The sequence below is a fragment of the Harmonia axyridis genome, chromosome 1 (genome assembly GCF_914767665.1).
Source record: "Harmonia axyridis chromosome 1, icHarAxyr1.1, whole genome shotgun sequence".
NCBI classification, from domain to species: domain Eukaryota; kingdom Metazoa; phylum Arthropoda; class Insecta; order Coleoptera; family Coccinellidae; genus Harmonia; species Harmonia axyridis.
The window spans coordinates 37,202,825-37,218,663 of NC_059501.1; the positions used below are offsets into that span (position 1 = coordinate 37,202,825).

Genomic DNA, 15,839 nt, shown 5'->3' on the forward strand with positions numbered 1-15,839 from the left:
ATTACAGGGTATTCCTCCGTCGACTAGATTCTATACTATAACACTCTTCATACGCTCATATATTTGTTGCGATTGATTCAGCGTAACACTTATTGAACAATTTCACAAACTTAGTACATGAATACATAATTTAAGTCAGATTCTCTCTTCTATATTTTTATCCATTGTGAAACTCCCAAAACACTTGAATCGAAGTGACAAAAATGAGCACAATTAACAAATTAATAACTAATAAGACATTGATTAATCCTGATCTTTAAATCCCCTCGTTTCGCAATCCATCGCATATTTATTTTATGATTTATCATGTCGCATATTTTGAATCATATTTTTATAAGTATAATCGTCGGTTTTGTACGTGATACCAACAGAAACCTTCATAAAAACTTGCTGGATGTGGAGTGTTGATGTGATCAAATAGGTCAAGAATTCACGATGAGGCATACAATTATCGTTTATGATGCGTCATCTGTACAGTAGAAATAAATCTACCACTTTATCAATCTTAGAATAATGAATTAAATACCTACTTCAATTAATATTCATTTGGCATTTTGCGATTGCTTTCGACACCAATAACTGAAAAATCTTGTTTGTCTTGCTTATTTTCAATAGTACACATTATTTTATTATTACACACTAAATAACAAGAATTATTATACAGGGTGGTCCACATTTCAGTTCAATAACTTTGGCGTCGAATAGAACAACTCTTTTCATGAAAAAAAGATCATATAAATATACAGGGTTAGAACTATTTAGAGGGGCACAACAGGGATATCGAAAAGTGTTATACATACAGGGTGGCTTAAATAACAAAAAAGTTGCGTTATTTGGGGATTAGTGTGTTGGTGTTAACAGATCCAAAATATCTCTAATGGTTCCCGAGATATCTTGAAAAAACTGAAAATCGAGATTTTCTTTTTTCTGTATAACTCATTTGTTTCTGGAGATAACATCACGAAATTCGTTTTGTAGTCATTATCCAATATAGAGATTCCGAGAGAGATTTTAATCTCTAATTTTCTGTTTTCCATTGTTTGAGACGCGAAACTCAATTTTTTTTTCATATTGGTTTTCCTCATGAGGTGATAAAGAAAAAAATTAAGAATTCAACAATGTATCACACTCTAAGAACATCCAGTCAAGGTACGCATCTTTGAAGAGTTGTTATGTGAAATCATCACTTGACTATCGCGTCTCTGAAACAATGGAGAACAGAAAAAATCTGAAGACACCATTAGTATCTCTATATTCGCTTATGGCTATGAACCAAATTTCGTGAAGTTATCTCCAAAAAAAAAATAGGGTTGTACAGAAAAAAATAAAATCTCGATTTTCAGTTTTTTCGAGATATCTCGGGAACCACTGGAGATATTTTAGATATATTCACACCAACATACTCATCCCTAAACAGCGCAACTTTTTTGTAATTCAAGTCACCCTGTCTTTCTAACGGTTTTCGATATCTCTGTAGTGGCCCTCTAAATAGTTCTAACCCTGTATATTCTAACAACCTTCGTTTTCTAGATAGTGTTAATATTTGAAAAAAAAAAGAGTTTTACTCTCTCTAGTATTGTGATATTCAATATTGTGATTTTTCTAACTTTAACAACCTGTATCTCGAAAACGAAGCTTGTTGGGATATAAGTTTACGTGAACTTTTTCATGAAAAGAGTTGTTGTATTCGACGCCAATAGTTATTGAACTAAAATCTGGACCAACCTGTATTATTACTGTTGTTAAGGGAACTTCCTTTCTTTTTTGTTGATCGAGAAATAAAGATCCATGTATAAAAACTCCTATATCATTAGGTCTTAAGATTCCACTTTTCTTCCATATTGATGGACGACCGATGACTTCACGCAACATTGCGTGTTTATTCTTCGGAGACAGCGCCACCATTTCTTTATGTAGAAGTTTTATTATATGGAATATAATCACAACAATCACCAACATCCATAGACGCAATTATTTATCATATAGTTTGAAGAGTTAGGTGTAATTTGCATGATTTCTTCAATATTTGAACTCATTAGAGGTGAGAATGAAAAAAAAACTTTTTGAAAATTTGCGTAAAATTTTGTTTGTTTTTTTGATTGAATAAAGATTGTTTTTTTGATTGAATAAAGATTGCTTTTCATGAAAGTTTCATCTTCAACATTCACACAACACTAAATGTGTTATTTTCTCAAAAAAAAAAATTATTTACGGTACCAATCTTTTTATATCACTTAGGTACAGGAAAAATGGCACTATGACGCAGAGTGCACTCTGACATCGTCAGTGAAAATTGTATGCCATAAGGTAGGTAAAAACTAAAATTGACCTGTCCAAGCGTTTTGCTTGAAAACATTCAATAACAGAGTTATGAATTTTGTTCTTTACTTTATCCACACACTGTATAAAATAAAAGGTATAGCAGATGGTTGTGCCAACTCAGTGACAAAAATCTAGAGCTTTCTTTTTTCAACGTATTTATCACATGATATTCAGCTAAAAAAAATGATAATTTGAAAATTATATCTTTTTTCTGAAATTAAAATTTGTTCAACAAACCTCGGAAGGAGAACGTTCTACTTCTTCTAAAATTGATATAATGCTGTAAATTAATTTGTAAAACCGACGACTTGGTTTCACTTGAATTCAAATTATAACATTTGTTTATACAGCTTTTAAAATATTCATGAACTCTTAAGAACAAAGGTTCATAAACGTCTCTAAAATCAATAAGTATACGTCTAATTCAGTTCCGAAATAAGACTAGACAAAAAGTAAGAATTCCTTCATGGACTTCCGTCTCACAGGAATCAGAAGAGGAATAATAAGGTTTAATTATGAAGATACCTGATTCGAAGTTAATTATGTGAAAAATTTTTCAATGCGAGTAAACAATTATCCAACCTTCAACACCAATTCAGTATCATATATGAGATTAAAGAACTCAATTGGTAAAACTCCTACTGTCAAAGCTTCCAACACTTCTATTTATAGTATTTCCGAAGATTCCTAATGACTGACATAATTTTTTAATTTTTACCTACACTTACATCTCAAACATTTGACTATTGAAAACAATTGAATAAAATTTAAAAAAAGACAACATCACTGACGTAAAATCCGGAGTCATGAACCTTTAACTTCCCATGCCATTGAAAAAACAGTGCAAATTTTACATTATGCTTCATTATTTCCTCTTCCAACGCAAAATATATCGACACGTAACAAAAAAATATTAAATCATCAATGTAAAAAAAAAATTCAATAAATTATCAAGTGGCATGATTCGAACCTGGGGTCATTAGTACAGAAATCCAAATGAAAATTGCATAAATTCATATCTCCGAAACTATGCCAAGGATTCTGTGTGGAACTGAGATTTTTCGCACGATTTATTCTACAAGATATGGCAGAATGAACGGATTTGCCACAGAATAAGAGAATAGTTATTTTTAATACAAGTACAGAAGGCATTGATATTCTCTCACGAGTTTAAAATTCAAAAACGTGTTTCACTAATATCGTTTAGTTATTTTTGCATTGGAAAATGTGGATTGGCAGAACCGTTTTCTGTATAACAAATTGCACAGATAAAAGATAAATTCTAATTCCAACATATAATAATAAAATATAACCATGAAATCTGTAATATTCTCGGACGATTTTGTTCTACAAGATGTGGCAAAAGGAAAGGATTAGCCACCTAATTAGAGAAATAAGTAACTAAATAGATTCATTTTAAGATTTAGTCGGATAAGAACTAGCAAAAATGAACAAATATCATAGAAATTTACATTTATGTTTATTGAAACCGAAACATGGGCTGATCCTTGGGTTGATCAGTGATTATTGAAAATCTATTTTAATCTTTAGTTATGTTAGGTTGTTTATTGGAAATGGCCGTTAGGTTAGAATCTTTCAACATCCGAGATTTTTTCATTTCGTAATATGACCATTTTATTATTTGAAATATTTTCAAGATCATTCTAAATAGCAGGAATTAATATACTAAAGTTTGAAATTCGTTTTTTTTTTCATTTTTCACAGCTAGACTAAGCTCAGCTTACAGTAACAGTTATCGTCTCTCAAAGATAGACTTCACGGGGACGAAGTCGTGGGTAAAAGCTAATCTCATATAAACATATCCACATTTTCAGTGAATATATGAAATTTCCACATTTATAGTAACCTCTTTATCCACTCCCATGATGCACATACGAACGAAAGTGTAAATCCATAATATATAGTAATCAAGGTTATAAAACTTCTCAAAAAGGAAAAATGTTGTCGATGGGATGACATAATTAAGCCTAGTTAGTAAATCTGTTTTTATTTAACTCGGTAAATGTATAAGGAATGTTGATCTGAAATTTCTACAGTAATTGAAAGTTAATGATTTTCAACATCAAACCATACCTTTTCTAATAAAATATGAGAGAAAGTGAAAAAATAAGGTTATCCAAGTTACTTCGACGATGTCAACCTGAACATCAACTGTGGTGGAAAATCAAAAGAACTCGAACAACTTAGTTTAAAATATAAACATGCTGCTTCACGTCATCCTTGATTCATAAATAAAAGCTTAAAGCTCTAGTCGCCAAATAAATAACATTATCCAATTGAATTCACTGAATTATTACCTCATAGATGATGTCATTTCCACAAATATTCGGGTGAAAAAGGTCATTTTCTACATGTTGGGTACGACAATTTTATATGTATTTCCAATGAGAATCGGAAGATATCTTATATTCATTTCTCTAATTCTGTGGTTATTCCGTTCATTCTTCCACATCTTGTAGAACAAAATCGTGCGAGAATATACAGTCCATTCAGGAATTATTGACATCGAAGTAGGCCATGAACGTCTAGTCGCGGCTTTATTTCTGGTTACAAAAATATCACTAAAAATTGCTATGGTTCATCATAGAAATAACCAGTTTAAATTATTTTCATCATTTTTGTATCCGAAAGATCCTGAATTTTCGAAATTACGAAGGGACGCATACAGTCATGATTTCATAAATTGAAATTCAGATTATATAACGTAAAAATATAGTGAAATGCTATCTCATTTCAAGGAAATCCAATGAAGAGATATCTATTCATTTAAGAGCCGCCCATGAAAGATCCCATTGAAGATCATTAAAATATGCATATTCCTTTTCACCAAAGGCTCTTCAAAAATTGTTGCATTATTGATGGACACTACTGGATACCAACCTGCTTGCAAAATTCTTATCAAATAATGGATCATTTTAACTGTGGTGTCTAAACTGGTGAAGAAAACAGAAAAAACTGGTTGATAAATTTAAATAGTGTAGATTAGTGAATGGAAGAGCCATATCATAATAAGACACTCACTCAGTAAAAGCATTTTTGCATGAAATTATTTTCAATTTGTGAATTTCAAAATTTTATTGCATTATATTATTATCTTCAAGTGGGTAAGAGGTGAAGAAATTCTTGAAGATACTCTTCTGAATATATTTTTCGATTAAATACTCAGTAAAAATTCTATAAAGCAATTGGAATTTATTAGATTTTTGGAGTACTCATTGAAGAACAAAAAATAGATATAACAATACTTAATTTCAATATAGAATATAAATAAAGTATAGATGCAATGCCAAGACTTTGTTTAGCAGTCCAATTATAAAATAATTCTCTCTTCATAGATTTATACAATCCTCATGATCACCACGGTCAAAACAAAACATCCAGGTAAAAATTCAAATATCCAGTATTCAAAATAGTGTTCCTTCTACTTTTACCCTTGAATATACTTGAAAAACATTTTGTTTTCTTTCTAGAGTTTACTGTTGAATAATGGCTGGCATTTTCAAATAACCAAGTTTCCTCCAGATAAATGAATTTCACATTTTGTTGCAAATATTCTCTGTATTCACCATAAACCATACTCAACTTATTATATTTTTCTGTTTATTAATAAGAATTTTCCTTTTATTAACTGTTTTGAACTTGTAACCAATTAAGTCTATGTAATGTTGTCTTTGATTGATTAAAATCCAGATGTTTTTTGGTCAAATTTCATCCAGGCTGATATATTGGTTGCTTTTGGCTCGGCTTTTGGTAACAATCAAATCATTCAATGATTCTTTGAAGGTGAAATCGTATTGCACAGGTTTTCTTCCACTAATAATCCAGGTTGTAATGACTTGCCTTCTTCTTTTTTCAAACAGTACTGTGAGAAATACTCAAATAAACTAATCAATGTGTGTTTGAAATTGATACAACTTTTAAGTTTCAAAATTTCTTCGATCAAAACCAATAACACAGACAAACTGAAATCTAACCTCCTGTCAATGACATTTCCAATGCCAACCCGAAATCTGCAATTCAAAATGTTACTGAATGAGCCAGTACCAACTTAATTTCGATTTTCCAAAGCCACCCGGGATGTCAATAATTCCTGAATGGACTGTATCAGAAACGCACAGTTTTCATGGTTATATTTTATTATTCTATGTTGGTACTCCGAACTTTCCGCCACGGCTTTATCTGTCAATTCATCAATTTGCCTTAAAGAAATCAGTTCTGCCAACCAACATTTTTCAATGCAAAAATCACTAAATTATATTTATGGAAATATTTCATTAATTTCAATGAAAATGCAATGAATTAGAGAAAGTAATGTATAATACTCGTACAGAAGGCTCATTCTACCACTCGTTCATTCCAAAACTCGCCACTTCGTGGCTCGTTTTTGAATTTTGAACTCGTGGAAGAATATTAATGCCTTCTGCACTTGTATTATAAATAACTATTATGTTATTATTTTTATCGTCAAAATAACATCGAATCTCGAATAATTATGACTTCATGCGTATCTCTTTGAGTACTTGTAAGAGCATTTTGCCCAAATGTCTGTAATTTTCGAATTATGATTCGGGATTGACTTCGGCTCAAATTTCGAACGGAATGTGCTAAACATAATATTTCCAGGATAGGTTCAGGGTCCGAATACCTATATCGGTTCGTTATGGGTAAAATATGTTCGATTTTTTTTTCAATAATTAAAAAAATACCCATTCGAATCGGATGGTTTTGAAATTTAGAAATCAGTATCAACTTAATGAAACGAATGTTTATACGAAATTTCGCGAGATTGGAAGATTCGGGATTTTTTTATAAAATGTCAGATCCCTCAGTTTCTATGATCCCCTGAATTATAGTTGTGTTTCGGAGAACGACTGATTTGGGCATATAGAATTTTTTTCACAGGGAGGGTTGTAGAAATGCCAAGATACAGCAAGAATGAAATTTTCTTGAGGTGTTGTATTCATGAAATATTTTCAAAAAAATCTTGAATTTCAATAAGAAGATCGTTTTCATCCGAAATACCTATATAAATTTGAAACGAAGGGAGTCAAATCAAACCATCTGTGTAGGCATTTATTATTTTTCGTTTCATCCACATAATTTTTTCAAAAAATGATGATTGACATTTGTTGACAGTATCATTCTATGTTTTCATTGCATGTTATTTCAGAGGTTTTTATAAAATTTAATTATGAATAAGCTGGCAGAATACTTGACTTCAAATTTGTAATTTTTTCATTTTTTCAAACACAATTTGCTCCACAAAATGAAATATATAGGTACTTTCCTCAAGATCCCAAAGAAAATTTAAATTGGAAATAGGATAACTTCAACAGGTAAGTATTTTTAATTTTGTTAGATTAAGGTATAATTGGATCTTTCAAATAGTTCCCTATCAGACAATGCATTGATCACCACTAATTCATCGTTAATAATAATTCACTTCAATTACAGCTCGAAATAAATGAAAGTATTTCAAAGATCCCCAGTAAAATTTAAACTAGCTTTAGAATCTCTTTCATAGGTACTGTGGCATATTATAAGGTATTCAATAAACATAACTGTACATTTAAATTGCTTCCTATTGCCACTGCTTGCTAAATTTTCACCCAATTTCAATACTTCCCAATTATATTACAGTTTAAATTTTAAAATAATGTAGAAACACAACGAAATTAATAAAATGATTGTGATACAAAAAAAATAGGTATAATATTCAAAAAGTAAAGTACCAAATACTTGAAAACAGCTGAACACTCGCAAAAAAAAAAACTGATAATTGAACAAAATTAATTTTAAGATATTCAACTCTTCAAATAAAAATTAGAATCTACTTTATTCATGTGTTTCTGAATTTATTTTAATAGGTATGAACTCAACATTTTCCTGACCTATTTTCACATATACAGAAAGAAATTATTCTAGATGACCTATTTCCCTCGTTTCATTATATCGATTTTGCGAAAAACTTCATACCCCTTTATGATTTTTGATTATATTCTAAGAATGATATCTTTCATCTGTTGATTTCCACTGAATTAAAAATTAGACAAGAAAAGCCTAACCTGTATTAACGTGCATTGAACTCTACCTATCTGAAATCCTTTCAACAAAAAGTAAGAAAGGTTCAATTAGATATCTGATATACAAAGAGAAAATTAACTAGATCTCAAGGAAAGGAAATAAGTATATTTATAAATCACAAAACCAGATAAACAACCAGACAACTTTCATATTCTTTTAAACAATTCTGCTCTAATAAAAGGAAGCTCCCACAGAACCTTACCGTTTCAGCAGAGGGAATAATCCATTGATTTGAAAAGTTTAGTTATTTTTTGGATACGGCACACAAATTCACAGCGAACTGGGATGGGCCACACCATAAACAACTAGACAATCACAAACCACAAACCAATGATAAACCAACGCTACACTACGCTAACGATGAAACTGACATCTCGTTCGAATTATTTCGATAGCGAGGTTGCCAAATGTGAGTATTTTCAGTAATATCAGAAAATCGATTCATTAGAGATAATCAAATCTTAAAAACAATGAGTGAATAGAGAACAGGAAGTGACTATTTTCCATTTATTAAATTTTTTTGGAAAAAGTTACTTTAAATATTTATATAACTTGACCTTATTTGTTATCCTGAGTCCTCTGGAATACCTATAGATCACATATTCATTTAAGAAATTTTCTAGTCGTGCACTATATTACAATTGCCAATTAAATAATAGAATTAATATTTATATTGGATCAATATTGTTGACCAACTTCAATATAACCTTTATTAATTGGAACGAAAAGTAAAACACCCAAAGAATAATTGAATATAGGTAAATGCTATAATTCGTATTTTCTCATAGGTATGTGAGTCTCCTATTTTTTTTTGGTTCGCCTATATAATGCATTGTTGCATACAAGTAATTATTTGTAAAAATATAAATAGTGATAGGTACATCTACCTATATCGGAAGAAAGCAGATAATCAAATTATTTTGCATTTTTTAATGTATTCTGGATGTTCGGTTCCAATTACCATTCATTAATATCTAGATCTTTCCCTGAGTACGCCTGAGCTTGTACATTTTCAAATTGTCAATACGTTAGTATTCATTAATGGGCCTTTGAAAGACAGGTAAGAAAGAATAGCGGCAACATAGCAATACCTAATTAATTTGTCCAGTAACTCGCGTGTGATATTTTTAATATTACTATTAAACTTAACCGTTTCTGTATGATATTTTGAATTCTCCATTGCAGGAATATTTATGGAAAGAAAAAGAAATAATTATCCTATGTTTTTTTTCGTGTGTTACGTAAATTGTAGATCACTGTAATTTGATTTGAAATTCGGGATCTATTTTTCTCAGCGTAGTATATAACAAAATGGCCGGTAAACAAGTGGAAATACATTTGTATTCGGAAGATTACGTCATTCATATACATAGCTATGCGTCACACCTTTACTGGTCTCTTCATTGTCATAGAGACCACTTATTCACTGGTTCATTTCTCACTATGAAACATTTTGCAGGAGGCGTTAATTACTTAATTGTGGAGATAAATGAAACAACATTTAGAAAAGAAAAAGTTATATGTACTTTAGAAATCAGAATTATAGTATTTCAATAAAAACATTAAAAACACAAACAATTTAACTAGGTACCTACCTGTATTGAATAGGTGCTGTACAGACAGACCGAAATACCTATTTGCGCAAAATAAAAGGGAACTGCAATTGATTTTTTTTGAGCGCTATATGTTTTATCCGAACATAGCGATATATCATTTCTCAAACGATAAGATCAGATTTTCAAACATGATAACTCTCAAACGGAAAAACTTGAAATTTTCAGAGTTGGTTTGGATCTCGAATGCAGCGTCAAGTCCGTTAATGGAATAGGTTAAATCTTATTAGGGGTTCCGTAAAATTTCGGGCTGCAATGGGCCGAAATTTTGTTATGCTGATAATTTCAAAATTATTAATGAGATGGATATGAATGTTGGATATATAGAATAATAATTTCAAACTTTTATATTGATCGCGTTGCTATATCAGTGTTGAATACAGAAAAATTTTCTCCGGATGGGAAATTTTAACATCTATAGGGGGTAGTTAAAAATTTTGATAGATAGTTTTTTCTTCGGAGGAGTATCGTATCGTATCGTCATGCTCCGCGGAGGTATTACCTTCCTGGATTCAACACTATAGAAAATTCAAGAAAAATAATGAAAAAAAAAAAACTCAATACCACAACAGAGATCCGTTGTATACCTATAACAATTTCAACCTTGATGCAAAATTTCATACTTCACCAGAAACACAGGATATTCAAGCACAATATCGAAAAAAAAGTTTAACATTTCGATTTATTTATATAAGTAATTATAATTTTTTTTTTGTGGTGGTTGCAAGGTCGTGATAAAAAAATCATTCATTCACCGATATTTGATTCTATTATTATTATTTCAATGTATAGATAACATATAAGGTAAAAGCTTTTTTTTTTTATTTATTGTAAGTTGGAAAGGGATCGAATTGTATGAAGTCGTATGAACCTATAATTTTACAGTAGATCTTTATACCTTTACTGCAGTGTGAACTACTGAAAGACTAAGAAAACTTAGGAGAGAACAAAGGGCTCTGAATAAAGAAAGGAAGGCCGAGATGCTCATGAGACTTTTAAAAACAGATTTTATAACACTCCGGCCCTCACAAATGAGTGGTTTTGAAGGGCATAGTAGGGAATGCAGTATATGGCTTTAGTCTTTTTTTTTATATATTTATCACCAAATCATCAGTCGAAATGTAAAAATAACCTGAAGAAGCCACAGCCCACAGCGCTGGCGAAACAATTATTGTTAACATTAAATAAATATTTGTGAAAATTATTTTGTTCTATAATAAATTCCTATCAAGTGAGGATCGAATCCATTGAATAAACAGATGCTATAGTCGAACATGACCATTGATATAATTGTCTGCTCTTTTGTAGGAAACAAATTCAGTAATACCAAGGATGAAATCCTGCCTTTTCTAGAGATACATGATGGTCAGGCAAGGGTGAAGAGGCAACGTAAAAAAGGGATCATATTCACCACATTGTGAGAGCGGTAGTAGCAGATCTATAAATAAGACATTACTGAACCATTCGAACAATTAATTTTATCATAAATCGTCAAATATTACAAAATTATATACCTATCAATAATATTTTGTATCAAGACATTAGTATGCTTAATTGATTGCATTAAATGCAGTATATAGAAGAAATTTAAAATAAATTTGGATCTTCGAGCTACTAAAGTAAGAGTTTATATAGAAATGGCATCATTTGGGACCTAAAATTATCTTAAATGAAAAATAAGATTAAAAAAACATTATATTCAGGTATATTACATCTATTGTTAATAATAATGGTTATCATAACCATTATTACATCAATTGTTCTTATTTGTAGTTGTCAAAGATATGTTTGGAAAGTATCTAGTTACAAACTAAGTTACATTCTAAAAGAGTAGCTCAAATTACTTTGGATATCTACTTTATCAGAAAAGAAACTAGGGGTAGTAAATTTGTTGACGCTTGATAAGTTTCTTTGGAAATTATGCAGGATTTTTGTAATACATTAGATGACAGGCAAGATATTTACTTTACTTTTAGCAGCAAAGTTACCATTGAACAGTGCTCTAACAAAATCTTAGTCACAAAAATAATTCAAATCATTTTTTTATGATAGCTCTATTCTTATCATTACTCCACTTGAACTGTACACAATAGTTGCATATGGTTTATTAATAACAAGTAATGCTATCCTGCAAGTTTTTATTGGAAATAATTTTTCATTTACCAATAAATTATGCATCAGCAATAGTAACTTCAACTTCTACACCAGGTTCAATATTGATAGATGTGATTTCCATTACAATTTCAGAAGAAGAATGCAAATCAATAACCCTTTTATGAATTCTCATCTGGAATCTATCCCAAGTTTTTGACCCTTCACCACAAGGTGTTTTGCGAGTAGTGATACGAAGCGTTTTGGTAGGCATACGTACAGGACCTTTCACCTTCAATTTCTTTTTTTTTGATGCTTCAATTAAATCCCTACAAACTTTCTCCAGTGAAGCAACATTACGTGAGGTTAGAGTAATCCTGATATGGTGGACATGACTAGCTTCCTCTTGTGCAGGTTTTTCAGGGTTTAATTCTTTGGTGGCCTGAAAATAATGAAGAATTACAAATGTAATGCAAATAGAAATACATATTCAGAGGGTCCGTTTAATTCAAATCTTTTGCAGAATAAGATAATCATTCACCATTTTGTGTATAATTTTGTGAAACTTCTACTTATACTGTTGCAGATTCTTATTAGGAGCTTTCAAGTAAAGTGCGAGATTCTTGAAGCCCTGGGCCCTGGAGCTTAACGCCCGCACACTCACAGGAACAAACCAAAACGTAACTGTCAAATTGAACATAAACAAACAGGAAAGATTGACAAGTTTGACGTTTCACAGCTGACAATGCAGTCTCGCACATAGAATATAGAATCACAGATTACAGTCTGTGATAGAATAATAGGAGGGAGCAGAACGTCTCAAAACTGATGAACAGAAGGGGCTGTGAATATGGCCGACTCACGTTTCCGGTTAGCAGTGGCGTAGTAGGATAAAAATTCCATTCATTCAAAAATAATACATTTCGGTGAAAATTAATAATTTCATTAGAAAATGTAGCTGAAAGCTAGAAAATATATTGAACTTAATGACTTTCATTAAAGATTTGAATAATTGATATGGGTTTTTTAAATTTCACTTATACGATTCTATATTTTATATTGAAGTTTTATCTTATTTATAGTCTTGTTGAGGGCAGCTTTAAATTGAAGTAAAAGAATTTAAGATATGGAATAGATGAATGATAATTATGATAAAAATAATTCTTATTAACAGATTAAAACTCAACTTGAAATCAAGGCAAGCTCAAGTCAAGTAGTAGTTTTTCAATTTCAAGTCAGGTCAAGTATTTATTTATGAAGTACTTGAATTCTGTCAAGCTACTTGTTTTTGAGCATTGTGTAGTGTCACAAAAATACAATTTCTTAATATTAAGAAACCTTCAAGCACTGTTTGATTACATGATTACATGTAATGTAATGTATTAAGAAATTGTATTTTTGTGACACTACACAATGCTCAAAACCTAAAAACCTAATGGTTTTTAGGTTTTGCTAGCTTGACGTTGAGCTAGCAGAAGCCGAGATTTCTCTCACAATTTGAGAGGAAAAATGTTTCAATAGGATAATAAATTAGCCTAAAATTATGACAAAAATATAAATCTGAAGTGGTTCTACTAGCTTCCTAATATCTTTGAATATTTCCAAAAGTGAGGTATCGCTGGAAAAGATTTACAAGATAAAATATAATCAAAACATTTCATAGTACTAAACAGATCCGTATTCACAATTTTTGCATATCTGCATATTCATCTTCACAATACTGTGAATATATTAAAATTTATATGGCAGGATATGTTGTATATTATTTGAAACAAAAAATTGTTTGTGAACAATGCTTAGACTGTTTAAAAAGTGAACACGGTTTATTTTTGTATTCCTTCGTGAAAGTTAACTTAATTCGACCTTGATTTTTCTCCAATTTCAATAATAGAATTAGCCCCGCCTACTGGTCATTTTTTTTTCTAGCACGATTACAGCTCATAGCGTCTCCTATTAGTCCTATTCTATCTCGATGGTTGAGGATCAAGAAAGTGCTCATCGGAAGCTCAAGACTTCCTTCGGCCAGGGGTGGATCCAGGCCAAGGTTTATAGATTTAGACAGGTTGTCTCGTAACTTTCAACCAATCAGCGTCAACCATTCTTGACGTCACTCGGTTTACACATTCAAATAAATAACATTTGATTGCAATGAAATCGTGGGTTGTCACGGATTTTCTTAGTAGTTTGATCGCGTATATCGTTCGTAGTCTATCCTAAATAGTCTTTAATATATTCAATCATAAAATAGCTACGATAAAATGTCTGTCAATGATGGCCAATGGCGATACAGTCATTCTATAGACCTTGACAGACACCGGATGACGCGTTACCCCACTCTTCAACCCAAGTTACGAGGCAAACCTGTGTAATCTACAGACCTTGACTGATGTTGACAGATAGAGTATTCGACTGGCTGCGCAAGTGAGAATTAATTCGAACTAATTATGTCATTTAGCTCTACAAAAATTCGCATTGGTGCTGCCCATCGAGATAGAATAGAAGCAGACGCTATGGGCTTTTATGCTGTTATGTATATTTTGCTAACCTATATGAGCCGTGACTTTCTATGCCCCCCACCTCAAACATCGCCTGGATCCAAGGTCTGTAGATTACACAGGTTGCCTCGTAACTTGGGTGGAAGAGTGGGGTAACGCGTCATCCGGTGTCTGTCAAGGTCTATGGAATGACTGTATCGCCATTGGCCATCATTGACAGACATTCTATCGTAGCTATTTTATGATTGAATATATTTAAGACTATTAAGGATAAATTAAGAACGATATACGCGATCAAACTATTAAGAAAATTCTTGAAAACCCACGATTTCATTGCAATCAAATGTTATTTATTTGAATGTGTAAACCGAGTGACGTTGATGAATGGTTGACGCTGATTGGTTGAAAGTTACGAGACAACCTGTCTAAATCTATAAACGAACATCAGTGTTTCGTGCTCTCAAAGTAGGGATGGGCAAGGGACAGAGAACTATCGATATTTTCTGACACTATCGAAATGTATCCAAATATGTTAGAGTGAAAATATCGATATATCGCTGTAATATTTTGGTGTGGGAAAATTCTGTTGAATTCAATAAAGTTTTTCTATCATAGAGGAGAATAATAAGATTCTGATGACTAGATTCAGTTGAATACGACATATTTAGTAGTTTTCAATATTTTGCATTATGATTTCGACCACACGAAACATATTTTGATCTAGGTACTTCCATTAGTCGAAAATCCAGATTTTCAGTAGTTTGCTCCCATTTCATGGAATATTTTCGACATGCAGAATTTCAGTTTTTCTACATTTCCTCTATTCTACATTTCGATATTTAGGTATTTCAGAGTTTCAAATTAGATATTTTTCAATACTTCGCATTATGATTTCGAGCACACGAAACATACAGTTCCATTAGACGAAAATCCAGATTCACCGTGACCAGGTTCAGTTGAAAACAGCATATTTAGTCGTTTGCATATTTTCAAAATGTAGAATTTCAAAACTGAAAATGCTTCTTATTTTATGGGTTAATATGGGGTAGGTTAAAAGGATTTTGGGAATTCCAGCAATAACCAATAAATGGTTTGAGACGTTTATGTACAGAAAGAAAGGTATTTAATAACGGCCGTTGAATTTTATTACAATTTTATTATGTCTATTTATTTATTGAGCTTCCAGCAAGATTGAAACTCAACTTTTTATTTT

The 15,839-nt window shown here is 31.3% G+C and overlaps 2 protein-coding genes and 1 long non-coding RNA gene across 5 annotated transcripts in view; 1 reads left to right on the forward strand and 2 right to left on the reverse strand.

Annotated features, from left to right (window-relative positions):
* The window catches only part of LOC123670608 (protein 4.1 homolog), a 29,806-nt gene extending 21,012 nt beyond the window's left edge, over nt 1-8,794 (reverse strand). For 2 of the 3 annotated variants that reach the window (XM_045604121.1, XM_045604120.1), the window contains exon 1: nt 8,630-8,793. The gene's annotated coding sequence lies outside the window, so the exon portion shown is untranslated. Of the gene's footprint in view, nt 1-8,629 lie in introns of all 3 variants that reach the window. The other variant, XM_045604122.1, reaches the window with a different exon arrangement.
* On the forward strand, nt 7,263-11,577 carry LOC123670610. The gene is made up of 2 exons (XR_006745938.1): nt 7,263-7,679; nt 11,349-11,577. It is a non-coding gene; the product is annotated as an uncharacterized LOC123670610 (long non-coding RNA).
* A 633-nt stretch (nt 11,578-12,210) lies between these two features.
* Nucleotides 12,211-15,595, reverse strand: LOC123687271 (40S ribosomal protein S20-like). The gene is made up of 2 exons (XM_045627030.1): nt 15,539-15,595; nt 12,211-12,573 (listed from the first exon to the last, which is right to left on the reverse strand). Exons 1-2 carry the CDS (start codon nt 15,593-15,595, stop codon nt 12,211-12,213), a joined length of 420 nt encoding a protein of 139 aa, XP_045482986.1.
* Between the last annotated feature and the right edge of the window lie 244 nt (nt 15,596-15,839).

Excerpts from the sequence above, each read along its gene's own strand:
- LOC123687271 (XM_045627030.1), bottom strand. The coding sequence starts at position 15,595 with ATGCTGTTTTCAACTGAACCTGGTCACGGTGAATCTGGATTTTCGTCT. Across the intron at positions 12,574-15,538 it reads GATTTTCGTCTAATGGAACT|GCCACCAAAGAATTAAACCC; the intron begins GTATGTTTCGTG and ends CATTATTTTCAG.